Source organism: Tiliqua scincoides, chromosome 7 (assembly GCF_035046505.1).
Source record: "Tiliqua scincoides isolate rTilSci1 chromosome 7, rTilSci1.hap2, whole genome shotgun sequence".
Taxonomy (NCBI): domain Eukaryota; kingdom Metazoa; phylum Chordata; class Lepidosauria; order Squamata; family Scincidae; genus Tiliqua; species Tiliqua scincoides.
The window spans coordinates 9,797,500-9,822,231 of record NC_089827.1 but is presented as its reverse complement, the minus strand read 5'-3'; the positions used below and the strand labels follow the sequence as shown (position 1 = coordinate 9,822,231).

Genomic DNA, 24,732 nt, shown 5'->3' with positions numbered 1-24,732 from the left:
GAAAGAGGGCCCAGAAGATCTGAAAGCTTTCCTTACAAAGCCACAAAAAATTCTCAGAGTGAGAATATAGTATAGTTCCTGATCAGAATCAATTTTTGCAGTTAATGTGTCTGTAGAAAGGAGTACCCATTATAAGAACATAAGAACAGCCCCACTGGATCAGGCCATAGGCCCATCTAGTCCAGCTTCCTGTATCTCACAGTGGCCCACCAAATGCCCCAGGGAGCACACCAGATAACAAGAGACCTGCAAGGCTTCCTGGGAATTGTAGTTAAGAACATAAGAATAGCCCCACGGGATCAGGCCATAGGCCCATCTAGTCCAGCTTCCTGTATCTCACAGTGGCCCACCAAATGCCCCAGGGAGCACACCAGATAACAAGAGACCTGCATCCTGGTGCCCTCCCTTGCAGCTGGCATTCTGACATAACCCATTTCTAAAATCAGGAGGTTGCACATACACATCGTGGCTTGTAACCCGTAATGGATTTTTCCTCCAGAAACTTGTCCAATCCCCTTTTAAAGGCGTCCAGGCCAGATGCCGTCACCACATCCTGCGGCAAGGAGTTCCACAGACCAACCACACGCTGAGTAAAGAAATATTTTCTTTTGTCTGTTGTAACCCTCCCAACACTCCATTTTAGTGGACGTCCCCTGGTTCTGGTGTTATGTGAGAGTGTAAAGAGCATCTCCCTATCCACTCTGTCCATCCCCTGCATAATTTTGTATGTCTCAATCATGTCCCCCCCTCAGGCGTCTCTTTTCTAGGCTAAAGAGGCCCAAACGCCATAGTCTTTCCTCATAAGGAAGGTGCCCCAGCCCAGTAATCATCTTAGTCGCTCTTTTTGCACCTTTTCCATTTCCACGATGTCCTTTTTGAGATGCGGCGACCAGAACTGGACACAATACTCCAGGTGTGGCCTTACCATCCATTTGTACAACGGCATTATAGTATTAGCCATTTTGTTCTCAATACCTTTTCTAATGATCCCAAGCATAGAATTGGCCTTCTTTACTGCCACTGCACATTGGGTCGACACTTTCATCGACTGGTCCACCACCACCCCAAGATCTCTCTCCTGATCTGTCTCAGACAGCTCAGAACCCATTAGCCTATATGTGAAGTTTTGATTTTTTGCCCTAATGTGCATGATTTTACACTTATTTACATTGAAACGCATTATATTCTATGGAAAGCTTCACAGCATGTCCAACACCTTATATACAATAAAATGTCCTTCAGTGAAGTATAGTGCTTTAAAATTAGGGTCACCGGACAGCCCATATACACGGACACAAGGTGAGAACACTGCAAGGAACTTGGAGAAAATCCAAACATATAAGAACGGATCAGGAGAGCAAACAGCAATATAATTTTTGTGCTGCTCAAAGTCTGATTGTCCTTAGAGTGTCATCGCAGTGTATTCCGGTTTCATTTTGGTCCAGAAGGTGGGTGGGTTGCTATAGAATTAGTTCCCCCCAGGTATGGTGTTATAAACATTTATGGCTTATCTAGGTCAGTGATCTTCACCCTGTCAACAGCTGGGAAACACATCAATCCCTAATCTGCAAGATTCAAGAGCCCATGGGGGACAGGGATGGGTGAGAAACTAGCCCAAATTCCTCTCTTGTTCCATTTGCTGGTCACTGTATACTCAAGTGGTATGTGCTGCTATTGCATCATTCTGCATATTTTTTTCCTTCCAGGACATTGAGGATAGGAGAAGCAGAGAGCGGCAATTGTCTATCCAATGTCTATTCAATTTGGAAGACTGGAAAGATGGAGAGAAAGAGGAAGCAAGGTGAGGTGAGGCAGAGAACAAAGGGAGTACTGTGGCAAAGGAAAAGATACAATAGGGTGGAGATGGAGGGGTTCGACTGGAGATTGTGAGCTTGTCCAAAGCAAACCTTGTACAGTCAAAGTCTCCAATTAGGTCTACCTCCTCTAGAGTCCCTAGCCCTGTTCAAAGTGTGTGGGCCAGATACTCAAGATTAAAAGGAAGTAGTAGCATCAAGTTCCTAAACCACCTGTTGAAGTCTTCTTCTATACCTAATGGTACCAGCCCTATTTTAGCTACTGTCCAGGTAGAGAATCAACTTAAATCTAACAAAAGGCTGCACAGTGGCCACTCAATATCCATGGGGGATCCATTCCACGACCCTTGCGGGCCCTGAATTCTGCAGATAATTAAATCTGTGCGTGAAGAGCCCCAGAACATCTCTGTATATGACCTGTGCGAACTGTAAGTACCATCCAGTCATGTCCAGGAGGTCCTCCGAGGTCTTCCAGTCACAGGCTTGGTATCTGCAGATACTGGAACCAGCAGATGTTGACCCCATGGATAAAGAGGGCCCATTGTACATATAAAAGTGAGATCATTAGATACTGAAATCCAAGGATGCCAAACCTGACGTTAAGGAGAGCTCACTGTACATAGAAAAGTGAGATCAAGATTAATATCTGACCACATAAGATACAGTAATTTAAAAGAAAAAATGTGTTCTAAGAATGATTTTTAAATACCATTTCTTTTTCAATCTTGCAAACGGTGTGAGCTGTAGGAGCTGTCCCATTACAATATCTGGAAAAAAGAAACTTGTGGTAATAACAAATCTCTCGCATTTAAACAAACTGATATAGTTTAAATGATCAAACACAGAAGCTCTTACCCATTAGCTTGCTTTGTTTCCCCTTTCCCCTCATTGGTTTCACACTCGTTAATATTTTCTGTAAAATTAACATGAAAAAAAATAATTAGAGAAGCATTTCTCAAACTGCTGGTCGGGACCCACTTGGTGGGTCATGAGCCAATTTCTGTTCAGTCCCTCCAATGAAAACACAGGTGATGGAAAGATCGTATGACTAATTGCCGCAAGCCTGGAGGCTTTTCAAAAATCAGATAGCTGCTAACTGCCCTGCAAATAACTGAGCTCCTGCAGTTTGCAAGGAGCTGCTCCTGCAGTTTGGAAGCTTGTGTAAGTACACGGAGAGAAAGGTTTGAGCATTTTTTTCTAGTGTGTTTTCCCCCCAAGTCCATCAATGACAGGTAGTGGGGTGCAGGTGAAGGCTGAGTCTCATAATAAAGGGCCCAATCTTGAACATTGTGCGCCGGCTCACCGCCACATGCACTGCTGTCAGTGTTCCATAAGGCATGTTTGCAAGCCCTTACCGTGGGCCCAGCACTGGAGTTAGCCCAGTGTGGCCCTGCACGGGGCCAGCTCTGGCACTGGGCCCATGTTCTACCACTCAGAGATCACCTGGATCACTGGGCAGTGGAGAGGCGAGTGGGGGAAGAAGGGGGGGGTGTTCTGGGGCAGGGAGAGGGTGGGGGCATGATGGGGGAAGGGACAAGGCGGGAGGGGTGGGGTGGGTGGATCTTGGCTCCACCGGATCTTGAGCCCTGTATTGGGCTGTGTCACCCAACATGGGACTCTTCTCTTCCCGCTCAAGAGTCCTTGCAGAATCAAGTAGCCTCATTGCGGGGCTACTTCCTTTATTCAGGGGAAGGGGACAAAAGTCCCCTCCTCCTGAGGAGACGGTGGTGGCAGCCTGGGGCACGCCGGATGCTGTGGCAGCCATTTTTGGTGCCGTGGCAGCCCTGTACTCTGGACAGCTCTGGATTGGACTGTTAGCCCCTCAAGCCTTGAGGCTATTCATTAGGGCTACCTCATTATGAGATATGGATCAAGTGATGTTTTTTTTTTGTTTTTGTTTTTTTTTTGCAAATAAATAAATAAATAAAATATTACTTCTTTCCAGATCACCTTTTTTTTAAAAGTCTCATAAAGCTAGGTGGGTCCCGATAGAGCATCATCTTGAAAAGTGGGTCCTGGCGCTAAAAAGTTTGAGAACCACTGCATGAGGATAAACGTTCAGTACTCCAGGCTCCCCAGGGTCAGGTAAAGATGGGGAACGGGGAGAAGTTCACCGTCAAGTTCCAGCGCATGATTGGTGGCTCCACTGGCACAAGTCACTTCTATGGCATCGACTTCGGCTTCGGCACTGATGATTTGCTGAGCCACTGCCTCTACGATCGGCATCACCATAGCAGCAGTGGAGGTGTTGCTAAGCCACATCGACAAGAAGGCACAGCTGATCATGAAGCCGAGCGTAAGCCTGGAATAAGAAACACCTCTGTCTGTGACTGTTAATCTCTGCCATCAACACTCAGCTTAATATGAAAGCAATTATTCTTTACCGTCAACTGTGAGTGCAATACTTTTTTTTTCCCCAGTCTCAGTTGAAGCAATGACTATTTACCACCAAGAAAGTTCTTCATAATGCCTCGCTACATAACGGCACTAAAAAACTTACAGGCCTTTCAATTGAAAGACAGTCAAATTAAACTACTTTCATCAGTAGGCTCTACTGAGTTGAAAGTTGTTCCAAGGGTTATGTGCTAAAGGGCAGCAGCTACTGTGAAACAGGGAATGGCCCATGCCAGTGGAATACAAAGAGGGTGGGGGGGCTGACCTCATGTGCCAGGATCCGGGGGGGGGGGTCCAAGAGGCCATCCCAAGATGGCAGCGGCAGCAGAGGTGACCCTGACTACAGCCACAGTTTAGTTAGTGTTGGCTGCAGCCGTCCACAAGAGAAGCATGTTTGTTGGTACGACTATATATACAAAATTACAAAGTTATATATAAATATACAAACTTAGTGTGTGTGTGTGTGTGTGTGTGTATATATATATATATATACATACATACATACTATATTTTATATATACTATACTTTACTCTATATATACTATATACTTTACTATATACTTTACTATATACTATACTATTATATATATATATATATATATATATATATATATATATATATAAAGTTCAGCAAAATAAAATGTTCACTGTCTATGCTTCTTCTCTGGCCATTATTCTTATTATTCATTTTATGTCATGACTGTTATTGAAAATAATTTTGCCATGGGGGTGCCAAAAATTAATGGGCCCCAGGTGCCAGATGACCTTACACAAGAGCAGGATTTATTGGGGGGGGGGAATCCAAATGCCCAAGAAGTTTCAGCAGGGGCACCCCAAAGCAGTAGAAAGGATGCATGCAAATTCCTTGTATGTTGCACCCACAATTCAGATTAAAAGTCAACTGAAATTTAATCACATCTATGAGAGGCAAATTTATTGAAAATAAATCGTGATTTTGAAAGCCTAAACTAAAAATGTTCAAAAATGAGTTCAAAACGGACTTTCTGTTTCACATGAAAATGTTTCACGTGGAGCAGGAACATGAAACAGACCTTCGCAAATGAATTTGTGAACTAAATCAAGACCATTTGCAGAAGAAGCTCTTTGGTTCCTGAGCCCTACATCCTTTGCTGCCCATCCTGGCCTAGAAATAAGAGGACTTACACTGGTCTGGTTGCAAACACTGGAGGTAATATCTACAAAGGTAGGTGGGATGTATGTGGGATGGCTTGAAGCATCAAGAAGATAGTTAGAGGGAAGGAAAAACAGTTAAAGCCCTGGGGCCAAGAGGTCGAAGAAGAGCCCAAAGTTTGTCTTACAAAGCCACAAAAGATTCTCAGAGTGAGAATATAGTTCCTGATGAGAATTTAATCTATTTTTGCAGCTGTAGTGTCTGCAGGAAGGAGTACCCATTATATTCTATGGAAGACTTCAAAGCAATATAATTTTTATGCTTCTAAAGTCTGATTATCCTTACAGTGCCATCCCCGTGTATTCCTGTTTCATTTTGGTCCAGAGAGTGGTTGGCTTGCTATTGATTTGGTCGTCCCCCCTGCCTCCGGCATGATACTATTAACATTTATGGTTTATCAAGTCAGTGATCTTCATCCTGTCAAGAACTGGGACACACCTTAAACCCCAATCTGCAACTTTCCTGACCCTTGTGTTCAGAGATGAAAGAACTCTGTGTTCTTTCTACATCTAAAATAAGTAGATGATACATGACCCCAGAGAAGTTAAATAAGATAAATTCTCCATGTGACAGGTGTTGGAAATGAAACAACATGGGTATTTAGTTTGTTTTCATTTATGATGGAATTGTGATCGTGCTAAGAGCTAGTGGATTAAAAATAAAAGATGCCGTTAGAAAGATAGAAAAACAATCTTTTGTCTTTATTTCCTTACGCAAAGAATATTCTTAAAGGTGATGTGCAGTTTATTTCTTAAATGTTAGTAGCAGCAAGCATCTATTATGGTAAAACACTGAAAATCGAGACAGACTCCAGCTGTGAGTGAAGGGGATGAAATCTGCATTGCTTTGCGATAATGGAAAAATTAGCAGCTTATGTAAGAATTAAAGAGTGCAGACAAAAAAAAAATGAATCATATTTTAAAAAATTGGAAGTTATTACTAGCCCAGGGGTGTCAAACTCATTTCATGAGTGGGCCTATAGAGGGGTGGGGAGCCGGAGGTTGTGCCAGGATCTGGCAGTTATGCTGGATTCTAGCTCTGTTCCCAGGCAGCACAGAGCAGTTCCAGACTCTTCAGGTGGCACAGATCCGAGTAGACCAATTGGGGTACCTATGGAACTCCCCGGGTAAGGGGAATTTTTCCCTTTGCCTCGGCGTCAACCAGCCCGAAACTTGTGCTGGATACAGCGCAGTCCTGCCGGCCTGACTATTCCCACACAAGTCCGCATTGCGCTGTAAGTTGTTTTATTAATTTTCTTTTTTGCAACATACATTTTTTAAATTAGATACAATGCTGATAATTAGAACATACTGCTCACTTGCTGACAACACTGTGTCTTAGCTTTACACACACACACAGGTATGGCTTCCGGCCATTAGGAATGTGAGGTAAAGTTCAGGAGAGGTTGTGCAACATTTCAGTATGAAAATGTCTTGTACTGACCTCTAGGTAGGGTATCTATTTTTTTTTTTAACCTCGCTTTTCTATTATGGGTAACCTTGAATGCTTTATTGAAATTGCTCTCAATTTTAGAAACCGTGAGTCCTGATCCTCTGGTCAAACTTCAACTTGCGAAATAAATAACAACCTCGCTTACATGATAAATATCCGCTCTGTCAATGCAAATCTGCCATTTTTTTTCACTTCACACCATGCGATTCCAACAGGAAGGGATAATTTTTGCAAAGACTGCAAAGACCTTTGGAATCTGTGCGGATGTAAAGCACTGTATTAAGTGTTAATGATTGTTCAAAGCAGAGAGCTTTCAGAATGCAAAATGACACTGCAAAATTATTTTGGTGACTCTTTTCCTATGTTGGTTAATGGGAGCTTGTCTACCCAGAAAAGCTGCTTGCTTCTCTATAATGGGCACAAAAAAGTGATTAGGTTACAGTTTAATTCTGAATACTCTCTCTCTCTCTCTCTCTCTCTCTCTCTCTCTCTGGGCCTACTTATACACACGTGTTATTATGTGGATTACAGTAATTATTGCAAAAGCCTCTAGAGGCAGCTAGCTGAATCAGTTCACTGATTTCAAAGGTCAGACTAAAGAGAGCACTAGTCGTTTTGAAGTCTTGAATGTGTTGGTCAGAACACTGTGTTAAAATATGTTTATTTTTTGCCCAAGAAAAACACATTTTGGTGTAGTACAGTCATACCAGAAAATTAGCAGCATTCAGCCTCTGTTCTACACTGCTCACACCCAGAAGTATCAAAATCCACCAGGAGCAGACATTCTGCAGGAATTTGCAGTCCCATGCCTGTAATTGCCTGGTACAAGGGTTGTATAATCCAACCCTTGCAGGAGTTTACAGCTTCATAACATAAAGGAAGTCAAAGGAAGATTTGCAGCTTTCAGAAAGATATCTGCCTCTGCTGGTTGTTTCCCCCGCCCCCCTACCAAGTATAGTAGTTGGAAAAATGTTGTAAGAAACAAAATTCTAGGTCAGTGGTGTCAAACATAAGGCCTGTGGGCCAGATGTGGCCCCCAGAAGCTTTCTATCTGACCCCCATTATAATTGGGCCCTCCAAGAACTACCCTTTCAGTAGTACCGCTTCTGCCAAGGCTCTAGGACAGTGAGACAAAAGGGGGGCCCAGAAGGCAAGGAATGCTATGGGGAAGGGGATGACCATGAGGGGTGAGAGAGGGAGATGTAGCCAAGGTCCTGGGAGAGCCCAGTTATCACCTGGGCCACCCTTTCAGCAGCGCCGCTTCTGCCAAGGCTCTCAGATGGTGAAACAGAAGGAGGTCCCAGAAGGCAAGGAATGCTATGGGGGAAAGCTGCTGAGTCACCCTTTCAGCAGCTCCACTTCTGCTGAGGTGTTACTTCACAGAGAGAGCACGTCTTGGTTGCTGAGCTGCAATGCGATGCTGCAGCAGAAGTTTTTGAACTTCATAGAAACCACTGCACATGTGCACATGGTGGTAGTTTTAATTTTTCCTGTTTGTTCTCCAGTTCCTTCTTAAATTTGTTTCAGTGATGTTGCTTTCGCCACCTTACTAATGTCTACAAGTATAAGAACATAAGAAGAGCCCCAAAGGCCCATGTAGTCCAGCTTCCTGTATCTCACAGCGGCCCACCAGATCCCTCAGGGAGCACCCAAGACAACAAGAGACCTACATCCTGTGCACACTCATAAAGCATAGCTCAAAAAGTAATCTTAAAAGCACTCTTGGTTGGCAACCTTCGGTCTAGAAAGACTATGGTATAAGCCTACAGCACCTGGTATTCCCATGCGGTCTCCCATCCAAGTACTAACCAGGCCTGACCCTGCTTAGCTTCCAAGATCAGACAAGATCAGGAATGTGCAGGGTAACAGTTGCTGCTCATGTGCTTGTTTAATCATCAGCTTGTATATGCCATGTTTTAGTAATCACTCTTTACATGCATTGGGAAGGTAGAGGGGAAAAGATGAGCACAAAGGAAAGAAAGCAGCATGGACCAATTCTGGAATTAATTCTTGACATTCTCCCCATTAAGCCATAGAATTATGGTCTGAAACCAGGAAATCGTCACATGATTGTTGATTGTGCATGTTGGCTAGGTTCAATGGCACAGAAAAATATGGGACAACAGCTCACATCCTTCATGATACTGTCCACATCTTGAGCTGCTCTTACACAGAGTGTGACATCAACATTGCCCTGTTGTTGTGTTGGGGTTTCCTCTGCTTATTTTTGCAGGCACCGAGAACAGAGGAATGTCGATTGATTCCATGATTTTCTTCTGTTGCCTAACAGTTATCTCCACTTCCAAGTCGTCTCTTCTTGTAATGTATAGCAATTTTAGGCCTTGTGATCATGAACAGGTCTTGTAGGAAGAAACAAGGGTGTTTAAATGCTCATTGCGCAAGCACGTGCCTCCGTGCCTTACAGAAATCTCTTTTCTACCCACCCCAAAGTTGGACGAGGGAAGATATTGCTTGATCCAATGGTGCAAATTTACTCCCATCAAACAGGTAAGTGACAACTCATTGCTTCCCCGTCAGAGCAGCTCCTGACAATTCTGAATCAGAGAACCTGTTATGCTTGGAAGCAGCTTTTATCTTGCTGATGGGATTGACAGGGGGCAGCTGGGGAATATCTGATCCCTTGCAAGCAATGAAAAAGGGGCACAGCTTGGCAGAGTCTTTCTATGTGTTTGTGGAAATACGGCTGAAACTATTGGAACTACAAATGGAATAATGATCATGGAATACATGAAAAGCCTCTTCAGTGGCTTAATACCATCAGGCAGAAGCCTGAGTCAGAACTGTTCACAAATTCATCTGCTCCTTTTGATCTGAGCCAGGCACCACTGTTGTCAATAACAAAAGCACTGCATGTTAAGTCTCATCCTCACACCCCAGTGACACATACTGTGTAACTACATTTTAGCAAAAGGGCTGGTCTTAGCAAATCTCTTCAGCAGCAAACATAGCTGCCATTGTTGCATCTGATCAGGCAGTTTAAGAACATCAGAAAAGCCCTGCTGGATCAGGCCAGAGGTCCATTGAGTCCAGCTTCCGGTATTGCACAGTGGCCCACCAGAGGTCTCAGGAAACACACAAGACAACACCTGCATCCTGGTGCCACTGCCTTGCAACTGGCTATTTCTAAAAACTAACTCCCTAAACCTATCATGGCTTGTAACCTGTAATGGACTTTTCTTTCAGAAATCTGTCCAATTCCCTTTTAAAGGCATCTAGGCCAGACACCACCACCACATCCTGTGGCAAGGAGTTCCACAGATCAATTACCCACTGGGTAAAGAAGTATTTTCTTTTGTCCTAACTCTCCCTACACTCAATTTTAGTGGATGTCCCCTGGTTCTGGTGTTGTGAGAGAGGGAAAATAGAACATAAGAACAGCCCCACTGGATCAGGCCATAGGCCTATCTAGTCCAGCTTCCTGTATCTCACAGCGGCCCACCAAATGCCCCAGGGACCACACCAGATAACAAGAGACCTCATTCTGGTGTCCTCCCAAATAACAACCTCCTGTCCATTCACATCCACCCCCTGCATAATTTTGTACATCTCGATCACGTCCCCTTTGAGGCACCTTTTTTCCAGACTGAAGAGCCCAAAGTCTGTAGCCTTTCCTCATAAGGGAGGTGCCCCAGCTCCGTAATCAGTTTGGTCCCTCTCTTTTGCAACTTTTCTAGTTCCACTATATCCTTTTCGACATGTGGCGACCAGAATGGTACATAATTCTCCAGATCAACATCTCACACCCCAACCTGCATGCAGTTGTTAAATGCACAGAAGCCTGTGTCAGGAAAAGAGGCCACTTTACCTGCACAGGACAGTCATTTGGGGGCCAAAAGGATTTTCAGTGGCATTCTCTTGGGCCAGTAGACTACATACCATGCAGGGTTAACACCCACCAGCATCACCATTTTCAAGGCTATTCGCTTATGGAGGTTCCATTTTTCTATTGAGGTTGCCAAGCAAATGACTCCAGTTAACAGCAGATGAAAGTCTTTGAAGTAAGAAGAAGCCACCTGTAAATATATTGCACTTTGTTAGCTCAAAATGTGCTTTTGGACTGCCACTACACAACCCAAGGTTCCCAAGCCTTCCTGAAAAAGCCTTCCCACACACCCCCATTTCCCCGTACCAGCCAAACTCAGCTGGCACAAACTCGCCCTGCCCAGGGTTCACATCAGCATGGGGAGGCCAGTGTATGTCCATGTGCCGGCCTATCACCCCTTATGTTGGTGCAAAGTGCTTTACGGCACTTTCAGGATGGGCTGAAAGCCCAGGATGCCCAGGATGGGCATTGGGCTGGAGCAAGGGACTTGTGTTGGCCCAAGGGTACCTTTGGATTGTGCCCGAAGTATTTTTTTAAGGACTCAGGACCTGCTTTTTGAACTTTTAAGGGGTTTCAGTACCTCCTAGGATTAGCATTTATACCACTGGTTCTGAGTCCACAGGTGGTTCACAAGAGCCTGAGAAGTGATCCTCGAGGTTTCGGGGGGGGGGGGGGAAATTGCCTTTGACCACTTCCAGTGTCCTACCAAGCAAGCCATCTCCCACGGGCCATCAAAGAGGGTGAAGACTACCCTCAGCCACAATCTGCCCACTATTTGCCCACAGGCAGTGTCAGCTGCGGCTGTGGCTGGTTCATTCTTTGTCCTCTCTGATAGTCGATAGGGGAGTACTTAGGGGAGTAGGGATAGGGGAGTCGATAGGGGAGTCGATAGGGGAGTACTTAGACAGACCGCTAGAGAGGGCAGAGGCCAGACCACCCACAGTCCATGACAATTACAATTTTTGCCTCAGTGTTCCTTGGGCTCCTAAAGGTTGGGAACCATTGATTTATACAAACATTACATATGGTTCAAGAGAGCAAATAAAATTACACAATTATTTAATGAACAGAGGAAACTGCCTTCTTTCCCCCCTGCCTCTGTCTGGAGATGCCAGGGTTTGAAGCTGGATACCTTTTGCATGGAAAACTGGTGGTTGGCAACCTTCAGTCTCGAAAGACTATGGTATAAGCCTACAGCACCCGGTATTCCCCAGTGGTCTCCTATCCAAGTACTAACTGGGCCTGACCCTGCTTAGCTTCCGAGATCAGACCACAAACTACAGCACGGAGTTACAGCCCCTCTCCAATCTTTGGAAAATCAAATTTATGGACAATTCGGGTAGCGGAATGGAAAGGGAGAAAAAAGGATACATACCTGTTTTGAAGCCATAATTCCAAACAATGGAAACATTAAGGCAGGAAGTAAAGCAGAGACAGCCAAGGGCAGGGCTTCTGTTAACCAAAAGATGGCCACAACAAACAGCGTATATGCACATTCTGCTTCCTAGAACAAAGATTATTTTTAAGACAAAGGTCAGATTCGATTTGTGGAACAATAGTAATCAGTAGTAATCAAAGAAGAAGAAGAAATAGACACCCACCCCAAAAACTACCAATTAATATTATAACACTGGACTGATGGACAACGTTCATGAGAAAAGCAGCACACCTAGAGGCTCCAGCAGTTGGGGCAGTGATGTTTTAATGTCACTTCCAAGGTCCCCCAGGCCCCAGATTAGGAGGCACTGGAGGTGATGGTGACATCTCAGTTTCATTGCTGCCCCTGTTCCTTCTCCAGTGGAGGCTCCCACTTGAAGGGGGCACTGCTCCCCCCCCACCACCACCTGGAATGGCTCCAAAAGGGAGGGGGAGAATCTGTTTGCACACTGTGGTGAGGCTCCCTGCTAAGATAGGGAACATGATTCTGAAAGATTATGACTTTTCCAGAGTCACCAAGTTAATCCATGGCTGATTCAATCATGAAACAAAACTTCCAAGCCCTATAGATACACCACTCTGAATGTGGAGCATGTCATAAAATAAATACAATACAATGTAAAGTTCCTATCTCTGATATGTGGGTTTTTAAGTAGTAAGTCACATAATTTGGCTATTTTTTGAAGCAATAATATCTGCATCCTGTAGATGTTTTCCTGTTGGCTATTATTAACAGTATTTATATACCCCTTTTCAACAAAAAGTTCACAAAGCGGTTTACAGAGAAAAATCAAATAACTAACGGCTCCCTGTCCCAAAAGGGCTCACAATCTAAAAAGATGCAAAAGAACGCCAGCAGGCAGCCACTAGAACAGACACTGCTGGGGTGAGGTGGGTCAGTTACTCTCTCCCTGCTAAATAAAAGAGGAGCACCCACTTGAAAAATTGCCTCTTGCTCAGTTAGCAGAGGTTAGCAACATCTACATTTATTTATATTTATTTCACTATTTGTGATAGCGCAGAACTGATGCCCTTTTTAGGAATCAGCACTCCAAATATACCCAGGGATAGGTCTAACTTTCAAAACAGCAAAATGTGGCTGGCCTGTATTATTTTTCTTTCTCCTGCTGTGATACAGCTTTCGAATTTAGGAATTTTCCACTGAGATTCAGTGGCATCAACACCAGGGGTTCACGTGCTCAGAATTTGTGTCCGTGATAATCACATATGTGCCAAATGGATGTCCCAAGACAAATCAGTACTCAGTGCGGGTTTTTCATTAACAGATATCAATATGCTAATGTAAAAGTGACTGAACCCTACCTGAAATGACCTGCGGGGGCTGCACTAGCCACTTCCACCTTTGGTGGGCTGGTCTCCACACGTGAACCTGCAATGGTTGCTTCCACTCTAGATGTTTCACCAGGAATAATTAACTCACACTCTACATAAGTTCCCTTCCCTTCCCCATCATTCCCCTGTATAGTGTGAGGGGCGTGCTTCATTTTTTCTCAGACTCTGAAGATTTTTCCCATTTCGAACATTCCAGAGAGATCTCGGTATCTTGAGACCATAAGCACATAAGAAGAGCCCTACTGGATCAGGCCCTGGGCCCATCTAGTCCAGCTTCCTGTATCTCACAGTGGCCCACCAGGGACCACACACAAGACCACAAGATACTTGGATCTTGCTGCCACCTCCCTGCATCTAGCATTCTATTTACGCTCACATCCCCCAGTAAAGACACCAGATTGCAATTGGGTTTAACTTGGGCTACTTTATTAACCCGTGACCAATTTTTAATGCATGAAACCATCTCATAAAAACTCGTATAAAGCAGTGCTCTTCCGTCTTGGGGCATCACTCCAGTGGGCTCATGAAGTCACAGTTGTGGGGTCACAGCAATGAAAAAAGGTTGAAGACCACTGGACTTCATCACTGGAGCACCATCAAGTAAAGGGGAGACACCTGGTCATCCCTTCAGGTTCCAGGAGATGGTGTCCCAGCGCTGCTCAGGTTCTTAGTAATTGTGCTAAAATAGCTTTCATTAATTGCCACCCTTCATGGTAACTGTTCCTGCTTTTTCTAATAACAATATAGTGCTGAGAGGGTGTAATGGGGTTGGGAATGGGCAGATAGGGTCCAAGGGGGGGGGGATCAACAGTGGTTCTCCAGTGGCTCTATGGGCCATGCATGCTATGGGCCAGCCAAGTTCCAGGCAGTAGTGGAGAGATAAGTAAAAAACTTACTAGTATTCACCTACTCTACTGCCGTTTTATCCCTAAAGGGCTTATGTGGATCTGCGCCAGCTTTTTGGTTGACATCAGTCTGAGTGGGTCCAAGGAGGTATGTCAAGCCTCAACCAGGGGCACAGGATATTGGCACTGTCACTGAGATCCAACCCCAACCTACCCTTGACATGCTCCTAGTCGGTCTCGTACTCCAGTCTCGATCTTTCTTTGGAAGACCCCCTCCACTGACTTAGGGGCTCTGGAGGTTGTTGGTGCACACCTATGACCACCAGCTGATTACACTGGTAGCCCTGGTGTGCATGCCATCACAGTGACTGCCACAGCAATGTCTGGGCCTTGTGCTGATGGAATGTGCATTCTGCCAGTGGGCTATAACATGCATTTGCAACACCTCAGGCTCTGATCAAGTATAGCTTTAAGGCAGACTTGTAGCACTACCTATTCCTAATCTGAACCAAGTCAGATTGCTTCAGGCAAATCAATTTCAGCAACATTCACAGGGCAAACCCCCCCCCCCCCATCTTCTTGTAGGTTAGAAACTGCAAACAAGGCCTTAGGGGATTACTGGTACGAAAGCTACAGAATGTTGTATTTTTTGCAAAATGCAAAAAAAAGAAACCTCAGAAATTCAACGCACTGTTGGAAAACGCCTGAAGTCTTCTTGCCAAGTAGTCTTCAACTACTGCTGTTGCCACAACCTTGTTGTCTTAGAGCAGGGGTGTCCAAACTTTTTGGCAGGAGGGCCACATCATCTCTCTGACACTGTGTCCGGGGGCTGAATTAATTTATATTTCAAATTTGAATAAATTTACATAAATGAATATATTAGAGATGGAACTTATATGAATGAATGAAGGTCTTGCAGTAGCTCAAGGCCTATAAAAGGCCTTGCACAAAGCAAGGCCAACCTTTCCTTCACTGCCGCTGCTGCATTCCAGACATGAGACAGCAAGTAGTGGAGGAAGCCCTTGTCCCACAGCTCAGGTGAGAAATCAAATAGTCGTCCTCTTGCTCATAGCAGTTGTGTTGGGCCAGCACGGGCTCCAAAAAGTCTCTGGAGGGCCAGAGACTCATTGGAGACTAGGGGCTCCCTGAGGGCCTGATTGAGAGCCCCCAAGGGCCACAAGTGGCCCCCAGGCCGGGGTTTGGGCACCCCTGTCTTAGAGCAAGGCCCTCCAGACAGCGGCCCACAGGCCGGATCCGGTACCCTTCCAAAGCCCTCCTCTGCATGGCCAGTGCTTACCATTCCACAGGAGAGACTTGAAAAAGAGCCTCCATTCACTCCCAATCATCGTCATGTCCAGCGGATTCTACCTGAAATCCAGGTGAAAAGCCTGCTGGGGCATCAGAGGACAGAAGTGACTGGACACAACAATAATTGGGAGGTGCTTTGTCAAGGCTTCCCTGCAGAATGGTAGGCGCCTTCCACACCACGGAAGCCTTCGCGGGTATGCAGCAGTCTCCACTTTGGAGACTGCTATTTTAGAGAAACATGCTTTGGAATCCAAACAGGGGCAATGTCCCTCAAACAAAGCAGAGAACAAGATGAGACTGACTTTCCCAACATGGTGACAACCATGGCGCCAGAAATAGGCTTCAAATGACCATCACAGTTCAAAAGAACCAGCAAATTAACAGCCCCATCCTTCCTGTTGTGTGTGTATGTGTGCGTATCTATTTGTGTGTTTGATACAGCTGGTTGACGGTCAAACCACAAGTGACAATGACTGCACAATCCTATGCATGTCTTCTCAGAAGTAAGTTCCATTGGATTCATTGAGACTCACTCCCAGGAAAGTGTGGATAGGATTGTAGCCTAAGCAGTTCACTAGCCCAGATACACTTTGGTTTTCTTTGATGAATAGCTACAGGGCCAGGATCATGGCGTACTCCCCACCACAGTCTCAATCCAGATTGTCCCCACCTCCACAGATACTGTTTACCAAAGGAAAAAGGCTTCCACTTTTTTTCCTCCCACTGGGCAAACAGCTGCTATGAAGGGGCAATCTGGATTGGGACAGTGGGGGTAAATTATAGTCTCCTTACCCCCTGCTCCTGATCCAGCTATCATTTACCACCAAAATTGATGGGATGACATCACAAGGAATTGACTTCCCTGCGGCTGTGGGTTATAAATTTGTGAAGTGAGATTTAGGAGAAATTGTTTGTGGTGGAGAATTCGGTCTGTCTTTCGCAGTCCTCTGCAACAGATTCTGCCATGGAACACCAGTCACAGTGAATTGCTACCCAGCACCAGATATCAATAAGGTTGCAAACAAATCTCAAGGAAACCAGTGCAGAGACAAAGCTTCTACGGCCCGTCATTTTTTCCCCCCCACTGCTGCCTCAAATGATCATATTGCAATTACGCTTTTAGTGGATGGAAGTTTAGCTGGAAGGATTAGTCATTACAAGAACAGATTGAATGTACTGTGTTCCCTGTGCCTGAAACAACCTTATCCATCTCTTAGGCAGGGCTACATTTCAATAAGATTGGAAACAAGAGAAATTTATTCATCTCTCAGATCTATGGCTTGTAATTCACTCAACAACTCCAGCCGCGCAATTATGGGCTCTAAGAAGAAAAAGGATACATGGGAAAGCCTTAGAGAAAAATGCACATATCTCACACTGAAAGCCAGCTGTGGACATGGGGCATGATGCTGGTGCAGGGCCTAGGAGAGCAGGGTAAAGGGGGCAATTTGTACTTGGGCCCAGGTTCAGAAAGGAAGCCTAGGAGTCAAAGAAGGTGTTGAGGAATTTCCTGGGATCTTCCATTTTCCAATCTCACCCAGACTCACTGTCCACGTGGGATGCTGGGGGCTTTACCAAGGGCACATGGCGGCGACAACTGCCACAAACCAAACACACCAGGCCCAGGAATGCATAGGTTCCTTAGCAATGTCACATCTGGGAGGAAACCGATGTGCTACAGTAGCTCTTTGGCTTGTGGATCCACTTACCATAAAGAGGAGCTCAGGGACACGGTGGAGGGACTACAACGGCTGTTTCATTCCCTCCTACTTTGGGAAGGGGCCCTGAAAGAAACTTTGTACACCCTGATAAAATTCCTCTCAGAGACCCTGTGCTGGTGCCACAGCAGGAAGCAGGGGGTGGTACAAGACCGGTAGGTACAAGACCGATACAAGACTGTTACAAGACCGGAAGGGGGTGCTGCAAACTGTGAGTACGCAGTGCTCCAGTTGCTTCCTGACTTCCTGAAGGTACAAGACCAGTACAAGACCAGTACAAGACCGGAAGGGGGTGCTGCAAACTGTGAGTACGCAGTGCTCCAGTTGCTTCCTTACTTCCTGACTTCCTGAAGGTACAAGACTGGTACAAGACCGGAAGGGGGTGCTGCAAACTGTGAGTACGCAGTGCTCCAGTTGCTTCCTGACTTCCTGAAGGTACAAGACCAGTACAAGACCAGTACAAGACCGGAAAGGGGTGCTGCAATCTGTGAGTACGCAGTGCTCCAGTTGCTTCCTTACTTCCTGACTTCCTGAAGGTACAAGACCGGTACAAGACCGGAAGGGGGTGCTGCAAACTGTGAGTACACAGTGCTGCAATTGCTTCCTTACTTCCTGAAGGTACAAGACCAGTACAAGACCGGAAGGGGGTGCTGCAAACTGTGAGTACGCAGTGCTCCAGTTGCTTCCTGACTCAACAGTGCTCCAGTTGCTTCCTGACTCAACTGGAGGGCATGCACACTCTCAGCGGCAGCTGTGGAAATGTCTGAAAATTGCCCCAGCCACCACTGTGAGTGTGCATGCGCTCCAATCGCTTCCTGAGTCAGAACAGTGGCAGGGCGCACATGCATTCCACATGATGTCGCATGACATCATCATCCCAGGCACTGTGGTCCCTGGTGACGTCACGATGGCGCAGTATAGGTTGCTCCTCTAATCGTTTACACAAGTCTTTTTCAGATATTTTTAATAAGATGGAATCGGTGGCAGGCTCTATTCTTTAACAGGAACACTTATTGTACTATCTAAAAGATTTCCACTCACGCACACACAGCTGTATGTATGGCTGGTTCTTCTCCATGTGTTCTGGAACCCCCCCCCCCAAAAAAAAAGCTCAATGAGCAAAGAAGAGCCCCTATAATGCATGCAAGAATTTTCAGACATACAGTGAATATGCTGATATCAGGAGCAGTGCCCTCTGAGGGTTGATCTTGTGTGAAAATGTCTGAAAGAAGCTATAGGAGCAATTTTCAACCGGTGTGCTGTGGCACATTGCTGTGTCACAAAACGTCTTGCAAAAGTGTGCCACAGGAGTTTGAAGCATAGCTGTTGAACGTAGCTGAAAAGCTCTTTGGGACTCTGTTTCTAGGGCAACTGTCTGGAGTAACTAATTGTCCCTCTTCTTCTTCTATCAGCAGTGGAGGAAGAGGGATAGACAATTCATTACAAAAGGCAGTTGCCCTAGAAAAAGAGCCACAGAACCCGGAAGTGTCTCCCGGAAGCTGGAAGTGACATCACAAGAGGTGAAGACCAGAGAGAAGACCATAGAGGTCAGAGTGCCTCCATGAGAGAAGAGTGAGAAGAAAATAGCTGAAAATCACTGAGCTATAGTTATACAGAATTGCCAAACAATGGTTAATTTTTTTAGGGTGCAATCCACGAACTTCCTGACCTCGCATCACCTACTGATGCATCTCACTGCTGGAACTGTGATTCCAATTAACCAGAACTTCAAAAGCAGGATTAACATACCAGACGTATTGCTAAGGGTGAGTTTGCTGGAACATAATTCATTATACATGGGACTAGAGATCCCTTGTGCCAAATCACAAGGAGGGCAGACCTGGCCATGAACAGAAATGACCTGTTGATCGCACAGTATGTTAACAGGCAAGTGTATGGCTGGTTTTTAGCATGAAAACATTCAAGCTGAATCTGAAAACAGGATCGATTCTTCTCTTCTTGTGGTGTAAAATAGATTCCGTCTTTGGCTGGAGATGTCTCAGTGGGAAACATCAGAATTGTACGTCCGATGCTTCACACAAAGTGGATCTGAATGTTCATTTATTATTTCCAAGCAGTGTTTCCCCCCCTCTAGACCAGTGGTTCTCAAGCTTTTAAGCACCAGCACCCACTTGTTAAAATGACAATCTGTGGGAACTCGCTGGAAGTGATGTCATTAACTTAGAAGTGACATCATGGCCAGACATGGCCATCATCAAGCAGGAAAATTTTTAACAACCCCCATTTGACAAAATCAAGTAAGGTCCAAATCCTAACCAACTTTCCAGCACCAACAAAGCTGTGCCAATGGGGCATGTGCTGCATCCTGCAGTTGGATGCCACTCACAGAGGCCTCCTCAAAGTAATGCAATGTTTGTTCTCTTTGAGCTGCATTGCCCTTATGTCGGTGTTGGAAAATGGGTTAGGATAGCGTCCAAAGGGCCCAATTCTATCCAATTTTCCAGGGCCAGTGTAGTGGTGCAATGGGGCATGCGCTGCATCCTTTGGTGGGGTGGCAATCACAGAGGCCCCCTCAAGGTAAGGGAACATTTGCTCCCTTACCTTTGGGTTGCATTGCAGCTGCACCGGTGCTGGAAAGTTGGATAGGATTGGGCCCTTTGTTAAATAAGGGTGCAATCCTAACCCACTTTCCAGCACCGAAATAAGGGCAATGCAGCTCCAAGGTAAGGGAACAAACATTCCCTTACTTTGAGGAGGTTTCCATGAGTGCCATCCAACTGCAGGATGCAGCACATGCCCGCTGGCACTGCTATGCCAGTGCTGGAAAGTTGATTAAGATTTGGGCCTAAGTAAATGTTTACAATAAGTATAAGTTTAAAAATTTATTTAAAATAAAGAAGAACCCTCCTAACCCTCCCAAGTGGTGGCTGATCTCTGTTTTTGTTTTTTAATTCCCAAAATATCATAGTAGCCTCAAGTCTAATATGTTAAAAATAAAATAGACATTGAAATGAATGGGGACCCACCTGAAATTGGCTCGTGACCTACCTAGTGGGTCCCGATCCACAATTTGAGAAATACTGCTCTAGGCATTTAAGCCACACACATGTCTATTATATGCACCTGTCTCTCTCTCTCTCTCTCTCTCTCTCTCTCTCTCTCTCTCTCTGTGTGTGTGTGAGTGAGTGAGTGAGTGAGTGAGTGAGAGAGAGAGAGAGAGAGAGAGAGAGAGAGAGAGAGAGAGAGAGATAACATGCTGATGTTTGAGGACCTCTGTCAATAAGGGGTGAACTAGTTTGCATAGAGGGGGAAAAATCATTTAGATGTGACAGGTACACCTTTAAATCCACCTGTGTAGTCTATTATTCTCCCTGTGCAAAAGGCCTGCTTCCTAGAACATGCTGTTCGAATGAGGAAAGGAAACATGCCAAGGGGGGTTGTTTCCCTCTTCCTTTTGTGGAGGAGGAACAATATAGGGCTGTGTATTTATTGGCCAAGTAAGTCCCTGAAAGCACATAACCATAAACGTTAGAAAATCTGAGAGTAGAATGCAAACGGTCAGCTTGTTGAAGTTTTGCCTTTGACTTTTATGGAGCTGATACTTCACCCCTTAACCGCATTAGCATCTGACAAATATCTTGATTCGAGAGCCACAGAAAAGGTCATATTTCTCCAGCAATGAATGAGTCCGTGTTCTCAACTTATTTTCACATTTGGTGATCCGTCTATAAGACCTTACATTAAAGCACAGGATGTATGTACAGCCAGTGGGTTCTTTCCTAAATATCAAAGACCAATTGCCAGTTCTTATGAATACTTGCTGTCTGGGTTCTGCCACTGTGCCACACTAGCTTCAGCATGCTTGTAGCATGACTGCAGTGGCATAGCTAGAGGGGGTGCAAAGCAACAAGTTTCGCAGGTGCCTGAATGTGCCGTGCAAGCAGTCCCTCCCTCTCTCCTTTGGAGCCATTCTGGATGCTGGGAGCAGAATGCCCAAAGGTGGTGATGGAGGTGAATACCTCCGTTTTGCTCCCAGTGCCTGGAATGGCTCCATAGGGGAGGGGGAGGGCTGCTTGCATGGCACGTTCAAGAACCTGCAAAACTTAGTGCTTTGCACCATCTCTAGCTACCCCCCCCGCATGACTGTCATGTGCAGTTCACCAATGCACACAGAACTTGTTATGCCTTTGTTCGCATTCCCCTGAGACTTTGGCTGTCATAATCTAAAAGCCAATGCATGCTGAATTGTGTGTGTGTGTCAATCACCTTCAGACTCTTGCTTCTGTGCATGCTGTGGGTTGAAGGTGCTAGAAGCTGCCACAATGCCAACTCATAAGAACAAGCTGCCCCATTTTCCAGTTTAGAATATCAGAAGGATGCAACTGGCTGTCCTTGCCACTACACTTCAGCTGAAAAGTCTGTTGAAAGACCCCAAACAGGCACCATGGAGAAGGGCAGGCCATAGGCCCATCTAGTCCAGCTTCCTGTATCTCACAGTGGCCACCAGATGCCTCCTGGAGACACAAGGCAACAAGAGACCTGCATCCTGTTGGCACTCCCTTGCACCTGGCCTTCTGAGGTAGCCTACTTCTTAAACCAGGAGATTGTACATACCCATCACAGCTTATAACCTGTGATGGATTTTTCTTCCAGAAATCTGTCCAATCCCCGTTGAAAGGCATCTAGGCCAGACCCCATAACCACATCCTGTGGTAAGGAGTTCCACAGACTAATTACACAGTGGGTAAAGTGTGTAATTCAATCCACTCAATTTTTAGTGGATGTTCCCTAGTTCTGGTGTCGCGTGAGAGGGAAAAGAACGTACCTTTATCCACTCCATCCATCTCTGCATAATTTTGTACATCTCAATCATGCCACCCTTCAGGAGCCTTTTTTTCTAAACTGAAGAGCCCCAAAGCGCCCCTTTCCTCATAAGGGAGGTGCCCCAGTCCAGTAATCATTTTGGTCGCTCTCTTCTGCACCTTCTTCAAATACGTAAGAAAAAAATTGGTATTACTGAAATCATGTGACATGAAAAGCCACAAAAGAATTTTTTTAAAAAATCTAATAGGTAGATTGTATGGGGATCGTATGCTTTGTATGGGTCCCCCATACAAAACATACTGTAAACTGTAAGCTAATCTGATGTGTCCAGAAATCCACATTGAGATGAAATTGACAAAGATTTGACAATGTCTGGATGCAGAACTAGACATTTCAGCCATTATGAACATACCAAGTCAACTTTGTAAAAGGAGTGCAATAATTTTATCGCCTCCATATTCTGTTTTAATTCATTGAATTTCTTGAAGATGCCCATGTGGGAGGATATACTGGGAGCAGATGACACATTTCAAGGGGTCTTTGAGAGGACACACTCATAGAAGTCTATTGTTACTTACTTTGGTTCTGATGATGAGAGGCAACGGAAGAAGCAGAAGGGGGGTCAAAAGAATGAGCAGAAACCGGCGATAGACCAAGAGACGCCTGACCACCTTCATTGCTACAGATTGGCGGCTTGGGTTTTCTGTTGGGAAAAAAAAATCAGATTGGAAGAACTTAAATAGATGTGTTGGATTAATATTTCTCCAAACCATCACCTTTAGCCATTGCAACAGAGGCTCTGGTCAAGTCAAGTTAAAAATAAATCTTGGTCTTTATTGTTTTAGTGTCTTCATGTGAGATAAGAGGTGTTTTCATCAGCAAACTCTCTCCTTTAAAGTGAAAATGACTCTCTTGACTCTGTTCTCGTACCACGGTTGGATGGCACTCCATACGCACTACTGAAGGTTCACTACTGAAGGTTCTAACAGGTTAAAGTTTTCAAGTACCTGGGAATTCTGTTTCATCGTAGGCATACTTGGTCACCCCATCGCCAGGCTGCTATTAACTCAAGCAATTTATTAGTTCAAGCTACTTTGCGGGTTTTTTTTTACACCTGGGGCAATTCTTCTATCCCAGCAGCAGTGCAGATCTTTAAATCCAAGGTTCTGGCACAATTGCTGTTTGGTACCCCTATCTGGATTTCAGCCATTTCCACTCTAGTAGAACGTGTTCAATCCAGATTCCTCTATAAGATCTTTGCGGTACCTCACTGCGTCCCTTACGCAGCATTGTGCATTGAAGCTGGTCTGCATAAAATTGCAACACTGGCCTGGCTGAGATTCTTGAGATTTTGGCTAAGGGTCGGTTTCGAGGCAAATCAGAACATCATGCTCTCCAGTATTCTTGCTGATGTTTCTTTTTCCCCTGGTCTAAGCTTATTTCTCAAAAGACTCCAGCTCCTAGGTTTATCAAGTGATCTGATAGGAGGATTACCCATGTCTGCAGCTTACAACCTTATTCGGACCCGATTATTTGATATAGAGAAACAGGATTTGCAAGCTGCAGCCCGTAAGTCTTGTTCTCCTCTATATATTGGTCTTTCATGGCCCTCTGATTTGGGTTCAAGCTATCTATCGTTCATGTGTTCACCTCAAATTCGTAGAGCCTTTACACTGGGTAGTTTTAATATCTTATCTACAAATGTACTAAGAGCAAGATTTAATAGACCCTTGGAAAGTCCCCAGTCATGTTCTTGCAACCTGACCTCAAAAGAGTCCTTGACCCATGTACTTCTGTACTGTACCCACGATATTGATTTACGCCATCGATTTCTATATCCATTTCTGGAAAGCTTTCATGGTTCAGATACAGACTTGGTCCGGTACTTGTTAGATGGGAGAAATGAGTGCCTCTCATCAAATGTAGCAAAATATATATTTAAGGCACTGTCAAGGCACTGTCAAATACATTCCTCTGTATTTCTTTGCCTGATCAATGATTGGTGGCTACCCTGAATGTTTTAATTTTGTTTTCTTGTTGGATTGTTTATGCCAATAAAGGTGGAATGAATGAATGAATACTGAAGGTTCTAGCCTGCCTGCTGTCTTAGGTCGCAATCCTATCTTGCGCTGGAATAAGCAAGCCAGGGGGCACCACAGCACGAAACAGGGCACCACAGTGGCTCAGCCAAAGGTAAGGGGAAACAGTGGTGTAGCTGGAGGGGGGGGCAAAGCACTAAGTTTTGCAGAGAGTCTCACCGCAGCATGCAAGCGGTCCTGGCCCCTCCCCCTCCCCATCGGCAGTGGGAGCAAAATGAAGGGGAGGGGCCCCTTTCAGGCTGCGGTGAGGCTCCCTGCAAAACCTAGTGCTTTGCACCTCCTCTTGGTATGCCACTGAGAGGAAACTCTTCCCCTTACCCCTGGGTAAGCCAATTCAGCCCCTATGGGTCTCCTTGGACTTGTGCCAACTCCTGAGGTTGCGCAAATCTGAGGAGAGCCCAGTGGCTTGAAGCCGCTCCGCGCTGCTTGGGGAACGGGGTTGGGATCCGGCATAAGTGCCGGGTCCCAGCCCCGCCTCCTGCTCCCTGCCT

At 45.3% G+C, this 24,732-nt stretch overlaps 1 protein-coding gene across 1 annotated transcript in view; it reads right to left on the bottom strand.

Moving 5' to 3' along the window:
- Positions 1-22,819, bottom strand: part of SLC13A1 (solute carrier family 13 member 1) — a 45,146-nt gene extending 22,327 nt beyond the window's left edge. The window contains exons 1-6 of the mRNA XM_066633662.1: positions 22,721-22,819; positions 12,072-12,200; positions 10,750-10,886; positions 3,929-4,116; positions 2,670-2,727; positions 2,524-2,581 (exon numbers count right to left, since the gene is read on the bottom strand). Of these exons, the coding sequence (XP_066489759.1) occupies positions 2,524-2,581; positions 2,670-2,727; positions 3,929-4,116; positions 10,750-10,886; positions 12,072-12,200; positions 22,721-22,819 (669 nt within the window). The remainder of the gene's footprint in view (positions 1-2,523; positions 2,582-2,669; positions 2,728-3,928; positions 4,117-10,749; positions 10,887-12,071; positions 12,201-22,720) is intronic.
- Positions 22,820-24,732: the final 1,913 nt, after the last annotated feature.